A 16,929-nucleotide genomic window follows, 5' to 3' on the forward strand; every position below is an offset into this window, starting at 1 on the left:
CCTTCATATTAAACTCACGAAATGTTTCCATCACCTCACCGAATTCTGCTGAATGCAATGCTATGTAGTTTTAAATCCCTATTTATGTCGTGTAGAAATAGTATAATTAGTGATATCCATTGCAAACTTTCTTCTTTATCTCTGCATATCGATGTGTAGGGCATGAACAATGTATAACACAATTTATAGTCACGTGACTGTATTAGACTCTCAAATGACGTGTATGGACACTGAAATTGCATTAAATATGATTTGTGGAAGACTTTCCATTACTATGATACAATCTTTGAACCGAAGTTCCATGCACATTCAATGAAAAAGTATAATACATATATTGATGCTACTTAAGATCGACCATTGAAAAAGCTGATAAATACTTACATATGGATGAATCTGGTATTAAAATATACTGGTTTCGGGCGAAAATATACATTACATTAAAATTATAATATGCATTGTTTGATAGTTTCCGCAATGAATCGAAAATAGGTTCCAGTAATACTAGAAGGGTACCCGCTCTTTTCAGGTGTTTGCTAGATTATGAGGTTTTTAATTATAAAAATGTAGAACGCTTCAATAAATATAAATGAAATAGTTCTGAATGGCTTATCAGCAAATATACACCTTCTCTGTTATTATATTTAACAGCTTCCTTTAATGCGAACGGACGAAGAATGTATCCCGCATGATCAATATTTTTCCAAATCAAAAAATTTAATTTCATGTATATCTTCTGCAGTCATGTTTAAAGTTATTCCTTTCCTACCATACGTATGATGTTCAAAATCTCGTTGAAGATCTCGTTGGGTCTATGTGAGTAAGATAGCATAAAATATGGACTTCATTTGGTTTCCTTTTTGCGTTGCATCTTCTAAAGAAATATCCGTCTTGCACGAAATCTAAGCTTCACGTAATTATTTAAATATAACCATTAATATTCCATATCCTTCACTGATGTTCCCTTCTGGTTACAAATGTAATAGGGCCCCGAGTGGCCGAGTGGTTTAAATAGCTCTCCGTTACGGATCACTACCACCTCACCTCTGTCTGCGTGGGTTCGAGTCTCGGGATTCGGCCAATGTGGATATGTGAGAAAGCTTGCCACTAGCTTCTCTAGGGTCGATGGTTCTTTGAGGGGATTTTTTTTTTTTCTTCCTCCAGCATTAATACTGGCCGCCACGTATATCCTATCGTGTGCTGAAAAATGGCGTTAAACCCTACAACAACAACAACAAATGTAATATTGATTTCCGCATATGAACCTATTGTTTATTGTATATCTATATATAGTCTTTTCGTGATATTACTTTACATCCGATACTCTATATGAAGCCTATTATAGAACCCCCCCCCCTTTGATTTTAAGATAGTGTGTCAATATTGTATTGATTAAATTAAAACAGTACAATACATCATAAACCGCATGACTAAAAACGAAATAAAAAAATATGACTTTTTCAAGTTTTTCCTGAGAAAAACGGAAGATGTTACAGATCCATGAGCTGTTTCATGCTGTGTCAGCATGTTGAGAACAAACGCAGATAATGTTTTTAAAGAACGAAGCGATGTTACTGATATTATTGATGTTAATGAAACACTTTGCTTATCTAAAGTTAAAGTAACATTTAAAGCAGTGACATACATTCATGATACATTTATGATAATGATTCGAAGAATAACCAAGACTTGGACCTCTGAAAGTATGCATGTCATCAGTTGTTATCCATGTCTTTTCTGACGGAAAATAGTGCTCCAAAGTGCAGTTATTATATCTAGGATAATGCTTATCATCATCATCTTCCTCACAAGCTTCCATGGAGCAAGCGTCTCAGAGGGTAGGTTACAAGATTGTTTTAGCAAACCCTAATTAAAATATGTATTGCCTGCCTTATTTTTCGGGTATATTCATCAGTTCTGAAATCCTTAGGCATTGGTAAATAACCAGATCAGTTCATTTCAAAATACTTAGACATGAGTAAATAACCAGATCAGTTCATTTCAAAATAATTATACATGGGTAAATAACCAGATCAGTTCATTTCAAAATGCTTAGACGTGGGTAAATAACCAGATGAATTCATTTCAAAATGCTTAGACGTGGGTAAATAACCAGATCAGTTCATTTCAAAATAATTATACATGGGTAAATAACCAGATCAGTTCATTTCAAAATACTTAGACATGGGTAAATAACCAGATGAATTCGTTTCAAAATACTTAGAAATGGGTAAATAACCAGATCAGTTCATTTCAAATACTTAGACATGGGTAAATAACCAGATCAGTTCATTTGGGTAAATAACCAGATCAATTCATTTCAAAATACTTAGACATGGGTAAATAACCAGATCAGTTCATTTGGGTAAATAACCAGATCAGTTCATTTAAAAAATAATTATACATGGGTAAATAACCAGATCAGTTCATTTCAAAATACTTAGACATGGGTAAATATAACCAGATCAGTTCATTTCAAAATACTTAGACATGGGTAAATAACCAGATCAGTTCATTTCAAAATACTTAGACATGGGTAAATAACCAGACCAGTTCATTTCAAAATACTTAGACATGGGTAAATAACTAGATCAATTCATTTCAAAATACTTAGGCATGGGTAAATAACCAGATCAGTTCATTTCAAAATACTTAGACATTGGTAAATAACCAGATGAATTCATTTCAAAATACCTAGAAGTGGGTAAATAACCAGATCAGTTCATTTCAAATACTTAGACATGGGTAAAAAACCAGATCAGTTCATTTCAAATACTTAGACATGGGTAAATAACCAGATGAATTCATTTTAAAATACTTAGAAGTGGGTAAATAACCAGATCAGTTCATTTCAAATACTTAGACATGGGTAAATAACTAGATCAGTTCAATAGGGTAAATAACCAGATCAGTTCATTTCAAATACTTAGACATGGGTAAATAACCAGATCAGTTAATTTCAAAATACTTAGACATGGGTAAATAACCAGATCAGTTCATTTCAAATACTTAGACATGGGTAAATAACCAGATGAATTCATTTAAAAATACTTAGACATGGGTAAATAACCAGATGAATTCATTTCAAAATACTTAGAAGTGGGTAAATAACCAGATCAGTTCATTTCAAATACTTAGACATGGGTAAATAACTAGATCAGTTCATTTGGGTAAATAACCAGATCAGTTCATTTCAAATACTTAGACATGGGTAAATAACCAGATCAGTTCATTTCAAAATACTTAGACATGGGTAAATAACCAGATGAATTCATTTCAAAATACTTAGAAGTGGGAAAATAACCAGATCAGTTCATTTCAAATGCTTAGACATCGGTAAATAACCAGATCAGTTCATTTCAAATACTTAGACATGGGTAAATAACCAGATGAATTAATTTAAAAAATACTTAGACATGGGTAAATAACCAGATGAATTCATTTCAAAATATTTAGAAGTGGGTAAATAACCAGATCAGTTCATTTCAAAATACTTAGACATGGGTAAATAACCAGATCAGTTCATTTCAAATACTTAGACATGGGTAAATAACCAGATGAATTCATTTAAAAAATACTTAGAAATGGGCAAATAACAAGATGAATTCATTTCAAAATACTTAGAAGTGGGTAAATAACCAGATCAGTTCATTTCAAATACTTAGACATGGGTAAATAACTAGATCAGTTCATTTGGGTAAATAACCAGATCAGTTCATTTCAAAATACTTAGACATGGGTAAATAACCAGATCAGTTCATTTAGGTAAATAACCAGATCAGTTCATTTAAAAAATAATTATACATGGGTAAATAACCAGATCAGTTCATTTCAAATACTTAGACATGGGTAAATAACCAGATCAATTCATTTTAAAATACTTAGACATGGGTAAATAACCAGATCAATTCATTTCAAAATACTTAGAAGTGGGTAAAAAACCAGATCAGTTCAATTCATATACTTAGACATGGGTAAATAACTAGATCAGTTAATTTGGGTAAATAACCAGATCAAATCATTTCAAAATACTTAGACATGGGTAAATAACCAGATGAATTCATTTCAAAATACCTAGAAGTGGGTAAATAACCAGATCAGTTCATTTCAAATACTTAGACATGGGTAAATAACTAGATCAGTTCATTTGGGTAAATAACCAGATCAGTTCATTTAAAAATACTTAGACATGGGTAAATAACTAGATCTGTTCATTTGGGTAAATAACCAGATCAATTCATTTCAAAATACTTAGACATGGGTAAATAACCAGATCAGTTCATTTGGGTAAATAACCAGATCAGTTCATTTAAAAAATAATTATACATGGGTAAATAACCAGATCGGTTCATTTCAAATACTTAGACATGGGTAAATAACCAGATCAATTCATTTTAAAATACTTAGACATGGGTAAATAACCAGATCAATTCATTTCAAAATATTTAGACATGAGTAAATAACCAGATCAGTTCATTTCAAAATACTTAGAAGTGGGTAAAAAACCAGATCAGTTCATTTCATATACTTAGACATGGGTAAATAACTAGATCAGTTCATTTGGGTAAATAACCAGATCAATTCATTTCAAAATACTTAGACATGGGTAACTAACCAGATGAATTCATTTCAAAATACCTAGAAGTGGGTAAATAACCAGATCAGTTCATTTCAAATACTTAGACATGGGTAAATAACTAGACCAGTTCATTTGGGTAAATAACCAGATCAATTCATTTCAAAATACTTAGACATGGGTAAATAACCAGATCAGTTCATTTGGGTAAATAGCCAGATCAGTTTATTTAAAAAAAAATTATACATGGGTAAATAACCAGATCAGTACATTTCAAATACTTAGACATGGGTAAATAACCAGATCAATTCATTTCAAAATACTTAGACATGGGTAAATAACCAGATCAATTCATTTCAAGATACTTAGGCATGAGTAAATAACCAGATCAGTTCATTTCAAAATAATTATACATGGGTAAATAACCAGATCAGCTCATTTCAAAATGCTTAGACGTGGGTAAATAACCAGATCAGTTCAATTCAAATGCTTAGACATGGGTAAATAACCAGATCAGTTCATTTCAAAATACTTAGACATGACTAAATAACCAGATGAATTCATTTGAAAATACTTATACATGAGTAAATAACCAGATGAATTCATTTCAAAATAATTAGAAGTGGGTAAATAACCAGATCAGTTCATTTCAATATAATTACACATGGGTAAATAACCAGATCAGTTCATTTCAAAATACGTAGACATGGGTAAATAACCAGATGAATTCATTTCAAAATACTTAGAAGTGGGTAAATAACCAGATCAGTTCATTTCAAAATACTTAGAAGTGGGTAAATAACCAGATCAGTTCATTTCAAAATACTTAGAAGTGGGTAAATAACCAGATCAGTTCATTTCAAAATACTTAGATATGGGCAAATAACTAGATCAGTTCATTTCAAAATACTTAGACATGGGTAAATAACCAGATCATTTCATTTCAAAATACTTAGACATGAGTAAATAACCAGATCAGTTCATTTCAAAATACTTAGACATGACTAAATAACCAGATGAATTCATTTGAAAATACTTAGACATGGGTAAATAACAAGATGAATTCATTTCAAAATAATTAGAAGTGGGTAAATAACCAGATCAGTTCATTTCAATATAATTACACATGGGTAAATAACCAGATCAGTTCATTTCAAAATACGTAGACATGGGTAAATAACCAGATGAATTCATTTCAAAATACTTAGAAGTGGGTAAATAACCAGATCAGTTCATTTCAAAATACTTAGAAGTGGGTAAATAACCAGATCAGTTCATTTCAAAATACTTAGAAGTGGGTAAATAACCAGATCAGTTCATTTCAAAATACTTAGATATGGGCAAATAACTAGATCAGTTCATTTCAAAATACTTAGACATGGGTAAATAACCAGATCATTTCATTTCAAAATACTTAGACATGAGTAAATAACCAGATCAGTTCATTTCAAAATACTTACACATGGGTAAATAACTAGAACAGTTCATTTCAAAATAATTATACATGGGTAAATAACTAGATCAGTTCATTTCAAAATAATTATACATGGGTAAATAACTAGATCATTTCATTTGAAAATACTTAGACATGGGTAAATAACGAGATCATTTCATTTGGGTAAATAACCAGATCAGTTCATTTAAAAAATAATTATACGTGGGTAAACAACCAGATCAGTTCATTTCAAAATACTTAGACATGGGTAAATATAACCAGATCAGTTCATTTCAAAATAATTATACATGGGTAAATAACCAGAGCAGTTCATTTCAAAATACTTAGACATGGGTAAATAACTAGACCAGTTCATTTCAAAATACTTAGACATGGGTAAATAACCAGATCAGTTCATTTCAAAATACTTAGACATTGGTAAATAACCAGATGAATTCATTTCAAAATAATTAGAAGTGGGTAAATAACCAGATCAGTTCATTTCAATATAATTACACATGGGTAAATAACCAGATCAGTTCATTTCAAAATACGTAGACATGGGCAAATAACCAGATCAGTTCATTTGGGTAAATAACCAGATCAGTTCATTTAAAAAATAATTATACATGGGTAAATAACCAGATCAGTTCATTTAAAAAATAATTATACATGGGTAAATAACCAGATCAGTTCATTTCAAATACTTAGACATGGGTAAATAACCAGATCAGTTCATTTGGGTAAATAACCAGATCAGTTCATTTAAAAAATAATTATACATGGGTAAATAACCAGATCAGTTCATTTCAAAATACTTAGACATGGGTAAATATAACCAGATCAGTTCATTTCAAAATACTTAGACATGGCTAAATAACCAGATCAGTTCATTTCAAAATACTTAGACATGGGTAAATAACTCGACCAGTTCATTTCAAAATACTTAGAAGTCGGTAAATAACCAGATCAGTTCATTTCAAAATACTTAGACATTGGTAAATAACCAGATCAGTTCATTTCAAAATACTTAGACATGGGTAAATAACCAGATCAGTTCATTTCAAAATACTTAGACATGGGTAAATAACCAGATCAGTTCATTTCAAAATACTTAGACATGGCTAAATAACCAGATCAGTTCATTTCAAAATACTTAGACATGGGTAAATAACTAGACCAGTTCATTTCAAAATACTTAGACATGGGTAAATAACCAGATCAGTTCATTTCAAAATACTTAGACATCGGTAAATAACCAGATCAGTTCATTTCAAAATACTTAGACATGGGTAAATAACTAGATCAATTGATTTCAAAATACTTAGGCATGGGTAAATAACCAGATCAGTTCGTTTCAAAATACTTAGACATGGGTAAATATAACCAGATCAGTTCATTTCAAAATACTTAGACATGGGTAGATAACCAGATCAGTTCATTTCAAAATACTTAGAAGTGGGTAAATAACCAGATCAGTTCATTTCAAAATACTTAGATATGGGCAAATAACTAGATCAGTTCATTTCAAAATACTTAGACATGGGTAAATAACCAGATCATTTCATTTCAAAATACTTAGACATGAGTAAATAACCAGATCAGTTCATTTCAAAATACTTAGACATGGGTAAATAACTAGATCAGTTCATTTCAAAATAATTATACATGGGTAAATAATTAGATCAGTTCATTTCAAAATAATTATACATGGGTAAATAACTAGATCATTTCATTTGAAAATACTTAGACATGGGTAAATAACCAGATCAGTTCATTTGGGTAAATGACCAGATCAGTTCATTTAAAAAATGATTATACATGGGTAAATAACCAGATCAGTTCATTTCAAAATACTTAGACATGGGTAAATATAACCAGATCAGTTCATTTCAAAATACTTAGACATGGGTAAATAACTAGACCAGTTCATTTCAAAATACTTAGACATGGGTAAATAACCAGATCAGTTCATTTCAAAATACTTAGACATTTGTAAATAACCAGATCAGTTCATTTCAAAATACTTAGACATGGGTAAATAACCAGATCAGTTCATTTCAAAATACTTAGACCTGGGTAAATAACCAGATCAGTTCATTTCAAAATACTTAGACATGGGTAAATAACCAGATCAGTTCGTTTCAAAATACTTAGACATGGGTAAATATAACCAGATCAGTTCATTTCAAAATACTTAGACATGGGTAGATAACCAGATCAGTTCATTTCAAAATACTTAGAAGTGGGTAAATAACCAGATCAGTTCATTTCAAAATACTTAGATATGGGCAAATAACTAGATCAGTTCATTTCAAAATACTTAGACATGGGTAAATAACCAGATCATTTCATTTCTAAATACTTAGACATGAGTAAATAACCAGATCAGTTCATTTCAAAATACTTAGACATGGGTAAAAAACTAGATCAGTTCATTTCAAAATAATTATACATGGGTAAATAATTAGATCAGTTCATTTCAAAATAATTATACATGGGTAAATAACTAGATCATTTCATTTGAAAATACCTAGACATGGGTAAATAACCAGATCAGTTCATTTGGGTAAATGACCAGATCAGTTGATTTAAAAAATGATTATACATGGGTAAATAACCAGATCAGTTCATTTCAAAATACTTAGACATGGGTAAATATAACCAGATCAGTTCATTTCAAAATACTTAGACATGGGTAAATAACTAGACCAGTTCATTTCAAAATACTTAGACATGGGTAAATAACCAGATCAGTTCATTTCAAAATACTTAGACATGGGTAAATAACCAGATCAGTTCATTTCAAAATACTTAGACATGGGTAAATAACCAGATCAGTTCATTTCAAAATACTTAGACCTGGGTAAATAACCAGATCAGTTCATTTCAAAATACTTAGACATGGGTAAATAACTAGATCAATTCATTTCAAAATACTTAGGCATGGGTAAATAACCAGATCAGTTCATTTCAAAAAACTTAGACATGGGTAAATATAACCAGATCAGTTCATTTCAAAATACTTAGACATGGGTAAATATAACCAGATCAGTTCATTTCAAAATACTTAGACATGGGTAAATAACCAGATCAGTTCATTTCAAAATACTTAGACATGGGTAAATAACTCGACCAGTTCATTTCAAAATACTTAGAAGTCGGTAAATAACCAGATCAGTTCATTTCAAAATACTTAGACATTGGTAAATAACCAGATCAGTTCATTTCAAAATACTTATACATGGGTAAATAACCAGATCAGTTCATTTCAAAATACTTAGACATGGGTAAATGACCAGATCAGTTCATTTCAAAATACTTAGACATGGCTAAATAACCAGATCAGTTCATTTCAAAATACTTAGACATGGGTAAATAACTAGACCAGTTCATTTCAAAATACTTAGACATGGGTAAATAACCAGATCAGTTCATTTCAAAATACTTAGACATGGGTAAATAACCAGATCAGTTCATTTCAAAATACTTAGACATGGGTAAATAACTAGATCAATTGATTTCAAAATACTTAGGCATGGGTAAATAACCAGATCAGTTCGTTTCAAAATACTTAGACATGGGTAAATATAACCAGATCAGTTCATTTCAAAATACTTAGACATGGGTAGATAACCAGATCAGTTCATTTCAAAATACTTAGAAGTGGGTAAATAACCAGATCAGTTCATTTCAAAATACTTAGATATGGGCAAATAACTAGATCAGTTCATTTCAAAATACTTAGACATGGGTAAATAACCAGATCATTTCATTTCAAAATACTTAGACATGAGTAAATAACCAGATCAGTTCATTTCAAAATACTTAGACATGGGTAAATAACTAGATCAGTTCATTTCAAAATAATTATACATGGGTAAATAATTAGATCAGTTCATTTCAAAATAATTATACATGGGTAAATAACTAGATCATTTCATTTGAAAATACTTAGACATGGGTAAATAACCAGATCAGTTCATTTGGGTAAATGACCAGATCAGTTCATTTAAAAAATGATTATACATGGGTAAATAACCAGATCAGTTCATTTCAAAATACTTAGACATGGGTAAATATAACCAGATCAGTTCATTTCAAAATACTTAGACATGGGTAAATAACTAGACCAGTTCATTTCAAAATACTTAGACATGGGTAAATAACCAGATCAGTTCATTTCAAAATACTTAGACATGGGTAAATAACCAGATCAGTTCATTTCAAAATACTTAGACCTGGGTAAATAACCAGATCAGTTCATTTCAAAAAACTTAGACATGGGTAAATATAACCAGATCAGTTCATTTCAAAATACTTAGAGATGGGTAAATAACCAGATCAGTTCATTTAAAAATACTTAGACATGGGTAAATAACCAGATCAGTTCATTTCAAAATACTTAGACATGGGTAAATAACCAGATCAGTTCATTTCAAAATACTTAGACATGGGTAAATAACTAGATCAATTCATTTCCAAATACTTAGACATGGGTAAATAACCAGATCAGTTCATTTCAAAATACTTAGACATGGGTAAATATAACCAGATCAGTTCATTTCAAAATACTTAGACATGGGTAAATAACCAGATGAGTTCATTTCAAAATACTTGGATATGGGCAAATAACTAGATCAGTTCATTTCAAACTACTTAGATATGGGTAAATAACCAGATCATTTCATTTCAAAATACTTAGACATGTGTAAATAACCAGATCAGTTCATTTCAAAATACTTAGACATGGGTAAATAACTAGATCAGTTCATTTCAAAATAATTATACATGGGTAAATAACTAGATCAGTTCATTTCAAAATAATTATACATGGGGAAATAACTAGGTCATTTCATTTGAAAATACTTAGACATGGGTAAATAACCAGATCATTTCATTTCAAAATAATTATACATGGGTAAATAACCAGATCAGTTCATTTCAAAATACTTAGACATGGGTAAATAACCAGATCATTTCATTTCAAAATTCTTAGACATGGGTAAATAACCAGATCAGTTCATTTCAAAATACTTAGACATGGGTAAATAACCAGATCAGTTCATTTCAAAATACTTAGACATGGGTAAATAACCAGATCAGTTCATTTCAAAATACTTAGACATGGGTAAATAACCAGATCATTTCATTTCAAAATTCTTAGACATGGGTAAATAACCAGATCAGTTCATTTCAAAATACTTAGACATGGGTAAATAACCAGATCAGTTCATTTCAAAATACTTAGACATGGGTAAATAACCAGATCAGTTCATTTCAAAATACTTAGAAGTGGGTAAATAACCAGATCAGTTCATTTCAAAATAATTATACATAGGTAAATAACCAGATCCGTTCATTTCAAAATACTTAGATATCGGTAAATAACTAGATCAGTTCATTTCAAAATAATTATACATGGGTAAATAACCAGATCAGTTCATTTCAAAATACTTAGACATGGGTAAATAACCAGATCAGTTCATTTCAAAATACTTAGACATGGGTAAATAACTAAATCAGTTCATTTCAAAATACTTAGACATGAGCAAATAACTAGATCAGTTCATTTCAAAATAATTATACATGAGTAAATAACTAGATCAGTTCATTTGAAAATACTTAGACATGGGTAAATAACCAGATCAGTTCATTTCAAAATACTTAGACATGGGTAAATAACCAGACCAGTTCATTTGGGTAAATAACCAGACCAGTTCATTTGGGTAAATAACCAGATCAGTTCATTTCAAAATACTTAGACATGGGTAAATAACCAGATCATTTCATTTCAAAATACTTAGACATGGGTAAATAACCAGATCAGTTCATTTCAAAATACTTAGACATGGGTAAATAACCAGATCAGTTCATTTCAAAATACTTAGAAGTGGGTAAATAACCAGATCAGTTCATTTCAAAATAATTATACATGGGTAAATAACCAGATCAGTTCATTTCAAAATACTTAGATATGGGTAAATAACTAGATCAGTTCATTTCAAAATAATTATACATGGGTAAATAACTAGATCAGTTCATTTCAAAATACTTAGACATGGGTAAATAACCAGATCATTTCATTTCAAAATACTTAGACATGAGTAAATAACCAGATCAGCTCATTTAATAATAATTATACATGGATAAATAACTGGATCAGTTCATTTCAAAATACTTAGACATGGGTAAATAACCAGATCAGTTCATTTCAAAATACTTAGACATGGGTAAATAACTAGATCAGTTCATTTCAAAATAATTATACATGGGTAAATAACTAGATCAGTTCATTTCAAAATAATTATACATGGGTAAATAACCAGATCAGTTCATTTCAAAATACTTAGACATGGGTAAATAACCAGACCAGTTCATTTGGGTAAATAACCAGACCAGTTCATTTGGGTAAATAACCAGATCAGTTCATTTCAAAATACTTAGACATGGGTAAATAACCAGACCAGTTCATTTGGGTAGATAACCAGACCAGTTCATTTGGGTAAATAACCAGACCAGTTCATTTGGGTAAATAACCAGACCAGTTCATTTCAAAATGCTTAGACATGGGGAAATAACCAGACCAGTTTGTTTGGGTAAATAACCAGACCAGTTCATTTGGGTAAATAACCAGATCAATTCATTTCAAAATACTTAGACGTGGGTAAATAACCAGATCAATTCATTTCAAAATACTTAGGCATGGGTAAATAACCAGATCAGTTCATTTCAAAAAACTTAGACATGGGTAAATATAACCAGATCAGTTCATTTCAAAATACTTAGAGATGGGTAAATAACCAGATCAGTTCATTTAAAAATACTTAGACATGGGTAAATAACCAGATCAGTTCATTTCAAAATACTTAGACATGGGTAAATAACCAGATCAGTTCATTTCAAAATACTTACACATGGGTAAATAACTAGATCAATTCATTTCCAAATACTTAGACATGGGTAAATAACCAGATCAGTTCATTTCAAAATACTTAGACATGGGTAAATATAACCAGATCAGTTCATTTCAAAATACTTAGACATGGGTAAATAACCAGATGAGTTCATTTCAAAATACTTGGATATGGGCAAATAACTAGATCAGTTCATTTCAAACTACTTAGACATGGGTAAATAACCAGATCATTTCATTTCAAAATACTTAGACATGTGTAAATAACCAGATCAGTTCATTTCAAAATACTTAGACATGGGTAAATAACTAGATCAGTTCATTTCAAAATAATTATACATGGGTAAATAACTAGATCAGTTCATTTCAAAATAATTATACATGGGGAAATAACTAGGTCATTTCATTTGAAAATACTTAGACATGGGTAAATAACCAGATCATTTCATTTCAAAATAATTATACATGGGTAAATAACCAGATCAGTTCATTTCAAAATACTTAGACATGGGTAAATAACCAGATCATTTCATTTCAAAATTCTTAGACATGGGTAAATAACCAGATCAGTTCATTTCAAAATACTTAGACATGGGTAAATAACCAGATCAGTTCATTTCAAAATACTTAGACATGGGTAAATAACCAGATCAGTTCATTTCAAAATACTTAGACATGGGTAAATAACCAGATCATTTCATTTCAAAATTCTTAGACATGGGTAAATAACCAGATCAGTTCATTTCAAAATACTTAGACATGGGTAAATAACCAGATCAGTTCATTTCAAAATACTTAGACATGGGTAAATAACCAGATCAGTTCATTTCAAAATACTTAGAAGTGGGTAAATAACCAGATCAGTTCATTTCAAAATAATTATACATAGGTAAATAACCAGATCCGTTCATTTCAAAATACTTAGATATCGGTAAATAACTAGATCAGTTCATTTCAAAATAATTATACATGGGTAAATAACCAGATCAGTTCATTTCAAAATACTTAGACATGGGTAAATAACCAGATCAGTTCATTTCAAAATACTTAGACATGGGTAAATAACTAAATCAGTTCATTTCAAAATACTTAGACATGAGCAAATAACTAGATCAGTTCATTTCAAAATAATTATACATGAGTAAATAACTAGATCAGTTCATTTGAAAATACTTAGACATGGGTAAATAACCAGATCAGTTCATTTCAAAATACTTAGACATGGGTAAATAACCAGATCAGTTCATTTCAAAATACTTAGAAGTGGGTAAATAACCAGATCAGTTCATTTCAAAATAATTATACATGGGTAAATAACCAGATCAGTTCATTTCAAAATACTTAGAAATGGGTAAATAACTAGATCAGTTCATTTCAAAATAATTATACATGGGTAAATAACTAGATCAGTTCATTTCAAAATACTTAGACATGGGTAAATAACCAGATCATTTCATTTCAAAATACTTAGACATGAGTAAATAACCAGATCAGCTCATTTAATAATAATTATACATGGATAAATAACTGGATCAGTTCATTTCAAAATACTTAGACATGGGTAAATAACCAGATCAGTTCATTTCAAAATACTTAGACATGGGTAAATAACTAGATCAGTTCATTTCAAAATAATTATACATGGGTAAATAACTAGATCAGTTCATTTCAAAATAATTATACATGGGTAAATAACCAGATCAGTTCATTTCAAAATACTTAGACATGGGTAAATAACCAGACCAGTTCATTTGGGTAAATAACCAGACCAGTTCATTTGGGTAAATAACCAGATCAGTTCATTTCAAAATACTTAGACATGGGTAAATAACCAGACCAGTTCATTTGGGTAGATAACCAGACCAGTTCATTTGGGTAAATAACCAGACCAGTTCATTTGGGTAAATAACCAGACCAGTTCATTTCAAAATGCTTAGACATGGGGAAATAACCAGACCAGTTCGTTTGGGTAAATAACCAGACCAGTTCATTTGGGTAAATAACCAGACCAATTCATTTCAAAATACTTAGACGTGGGTAAATAACCAGATCAGTTCATTTCAAAATACTTAGACATGGGTAAATAACCAGATCAGTTCATTTCAAAATAATTATACATGGGCAAATAACCAGATCAGTTCATTTGGGTAAATGACCAGACCAGTTCATTTCAAATACTTAGACATGGGTAAATAACCAGATCAGTTCATTTCAAAATACTTAGAAGTGGGTAAATAACCAGATCAGTTCATTTCAAAATACTTAGACGTGGGTAAATAACCAGATCAGTTCATTTCAAAATACTTAGAAGTGGGTAAATAACCAGATCAGTTCATTTAAAAAATACTTAGACAAGTGTAAATAACCAGACCAGTTCATTTAAAAATACTTAGGTAATTTCCCCCAGACGAAGCATGGATGATTTTACTTTTTAGTATATGTAAGCATCAGTTTGTCCCCTCTTTCCTTCTTTATATTCCTTCTCTCTTTCACAAGTAATCACCGTCTATAACATCATGGTTATTATTATTATTAGTATCATCATATCATTATTATTATTATTATTAATTATCCGTTTGATGATTTTGGCTGGTCTCAATCTTTAGTTAAGATTTTTTCACATTGACTAAATCTCTTGCACGTGCGAAAAAATTAATATTTTAGCCGTCTGCTAGTTACCAATAACAGCTATAGCTATTAAAGAGTGTGTTGGGTATAACTTTTATTGTTACCGCGTTGATCGTTATCACACATACTGCCATTTTCAAAACACAACAGGCTATAAATAGCGGCCAGTATAACTGGTGGAAGAAGACCCCAGGAAAACCTCGATCAGAACCAACGACCCAAGGGAAACTACTATCTAGCTTTCTCACACATACACATTCGCTGAGCCCGAGGCTCGAACACGCACGGACAAACGTGAGTTGGCAGTGATTGGTAAAAGAGAGCACTTTAAAACACTAGGCAACCCGGGTCAGCTATGCGTCTTTCTTAAAACTATCTAAGTTCTCTCTCAAAGTCAGTCATATTGTTTCTACCTTAGTTTGCTCCACGCGACCGTATTGTTAATAATGTTGTGTGTATGATGTTATGTAAGCTTGCTGTGTGTATGATGTATGTAAGCTTGCTGTGTATAATGTATGTAAGCTTTGTGTGTGTATAATGTATGTAACCTTGCTGTGTGTACGATATATGTAAGTTTGCTGTGTGTATGATGTATGTAAGATTGCTGTTTATATAATGTATGTAAGCTTGGTGTGTGTAATATAAGATTGCTGTGTGTATAATGTGTATAATGTATGTAAGCGTGCTGTGTGTATGATGTATGTAAGCTTGGTGTGTGTAATGTATGTAAGCTTGCTGTGTGTATAACGTATGTAAGCTTGCTATGTGTATGGTGTATGTAAGCTTGCATGGTCTGAGGTAGGCTGATAATGGAGTTTTCCTGTATATCTAGTCAAGATATTAGTAGAATATCGATGGAAATTACCTCACTGCACGGAATCGGAAAACTATTTCTTCAAAATTATATCTTATTTCAGAAACACTAAATACTACAGATGTTTGTTTTATTAATGGATGCATAATTTAATTTTGATAGCCCATGTCCCCATTGAAAACCAACCTCGATGCAGACATGCAAACACATTGACACAAATATAGATCCGCATCAAAATTAATTATGTACTTGGCTTATCTAATAGACTCGCCTAATTTTAGCTAGATTGAACCTTGTGAAAATTTGTAAATCTTTTAAGGAAAAGCATATACATATGACGCCTGATACATTCCTAGGAAATTTGAGAAGATATTGAATGCAATTTTTCGAACCATTTAATAGCTGATCATCAGTTTAGGCATTGAAAATTGATTGATAGAGTTTCAAGATAGCAAAGATGGTTTAGCAGCCGTAGAGCATGCATTGAAGACATCAGTAATCGCTTGAACAATATCAGGCATCAGGCCACATGAGACTCTTGCTTCGAGCAATATATATTTTAT

General features: G+C 30.8%; 1 protein-coding gene across 2 annotated transcripts in view; it reads left to right on the top strand.

Annotated features, from left to right (window-relative positions):
- Positions 1-1,542: 1,542 nt before the first annotated feature.
- Positions 1,543-16,929, top strand: part of LOC149792300 (MAM and LDL-receptor class A domain-containing protein 1-like) — a 39,920-nt gene continuing 24,533 nt past the window's right edge. For both annotated transcript variants that reach the window (XM_089970865.1, XM_089970866.1), the window contains exon 1: positions 1,543-1,835. In XM_089970865.1, the coding sequence (XP_089826991.1) occupies positions 1,781-1,835 (55 nt within the window). In that variant the 5' untranslated portion in view covers positions 1,543-1,780. The remainder of the gene's footprint in view (positions 1,836-16,929) is intronic.

This window comes from Sinohyriopsis cumingii, chromosome 9 (genome assembly GCF_028554795.1).
Source record: "Sinohyriopsis cumingii isolate HCF-2022 chromosome 9, ASM2855479v2, whole genome shotgun sequence".
Taxonomy (NCBI): Eukaryota; Metazoa; Mollusca; class Bivalvia; order Unionida; family Unionidae; genus Sinohyriopsis; species Sinohyriopsis cumingii.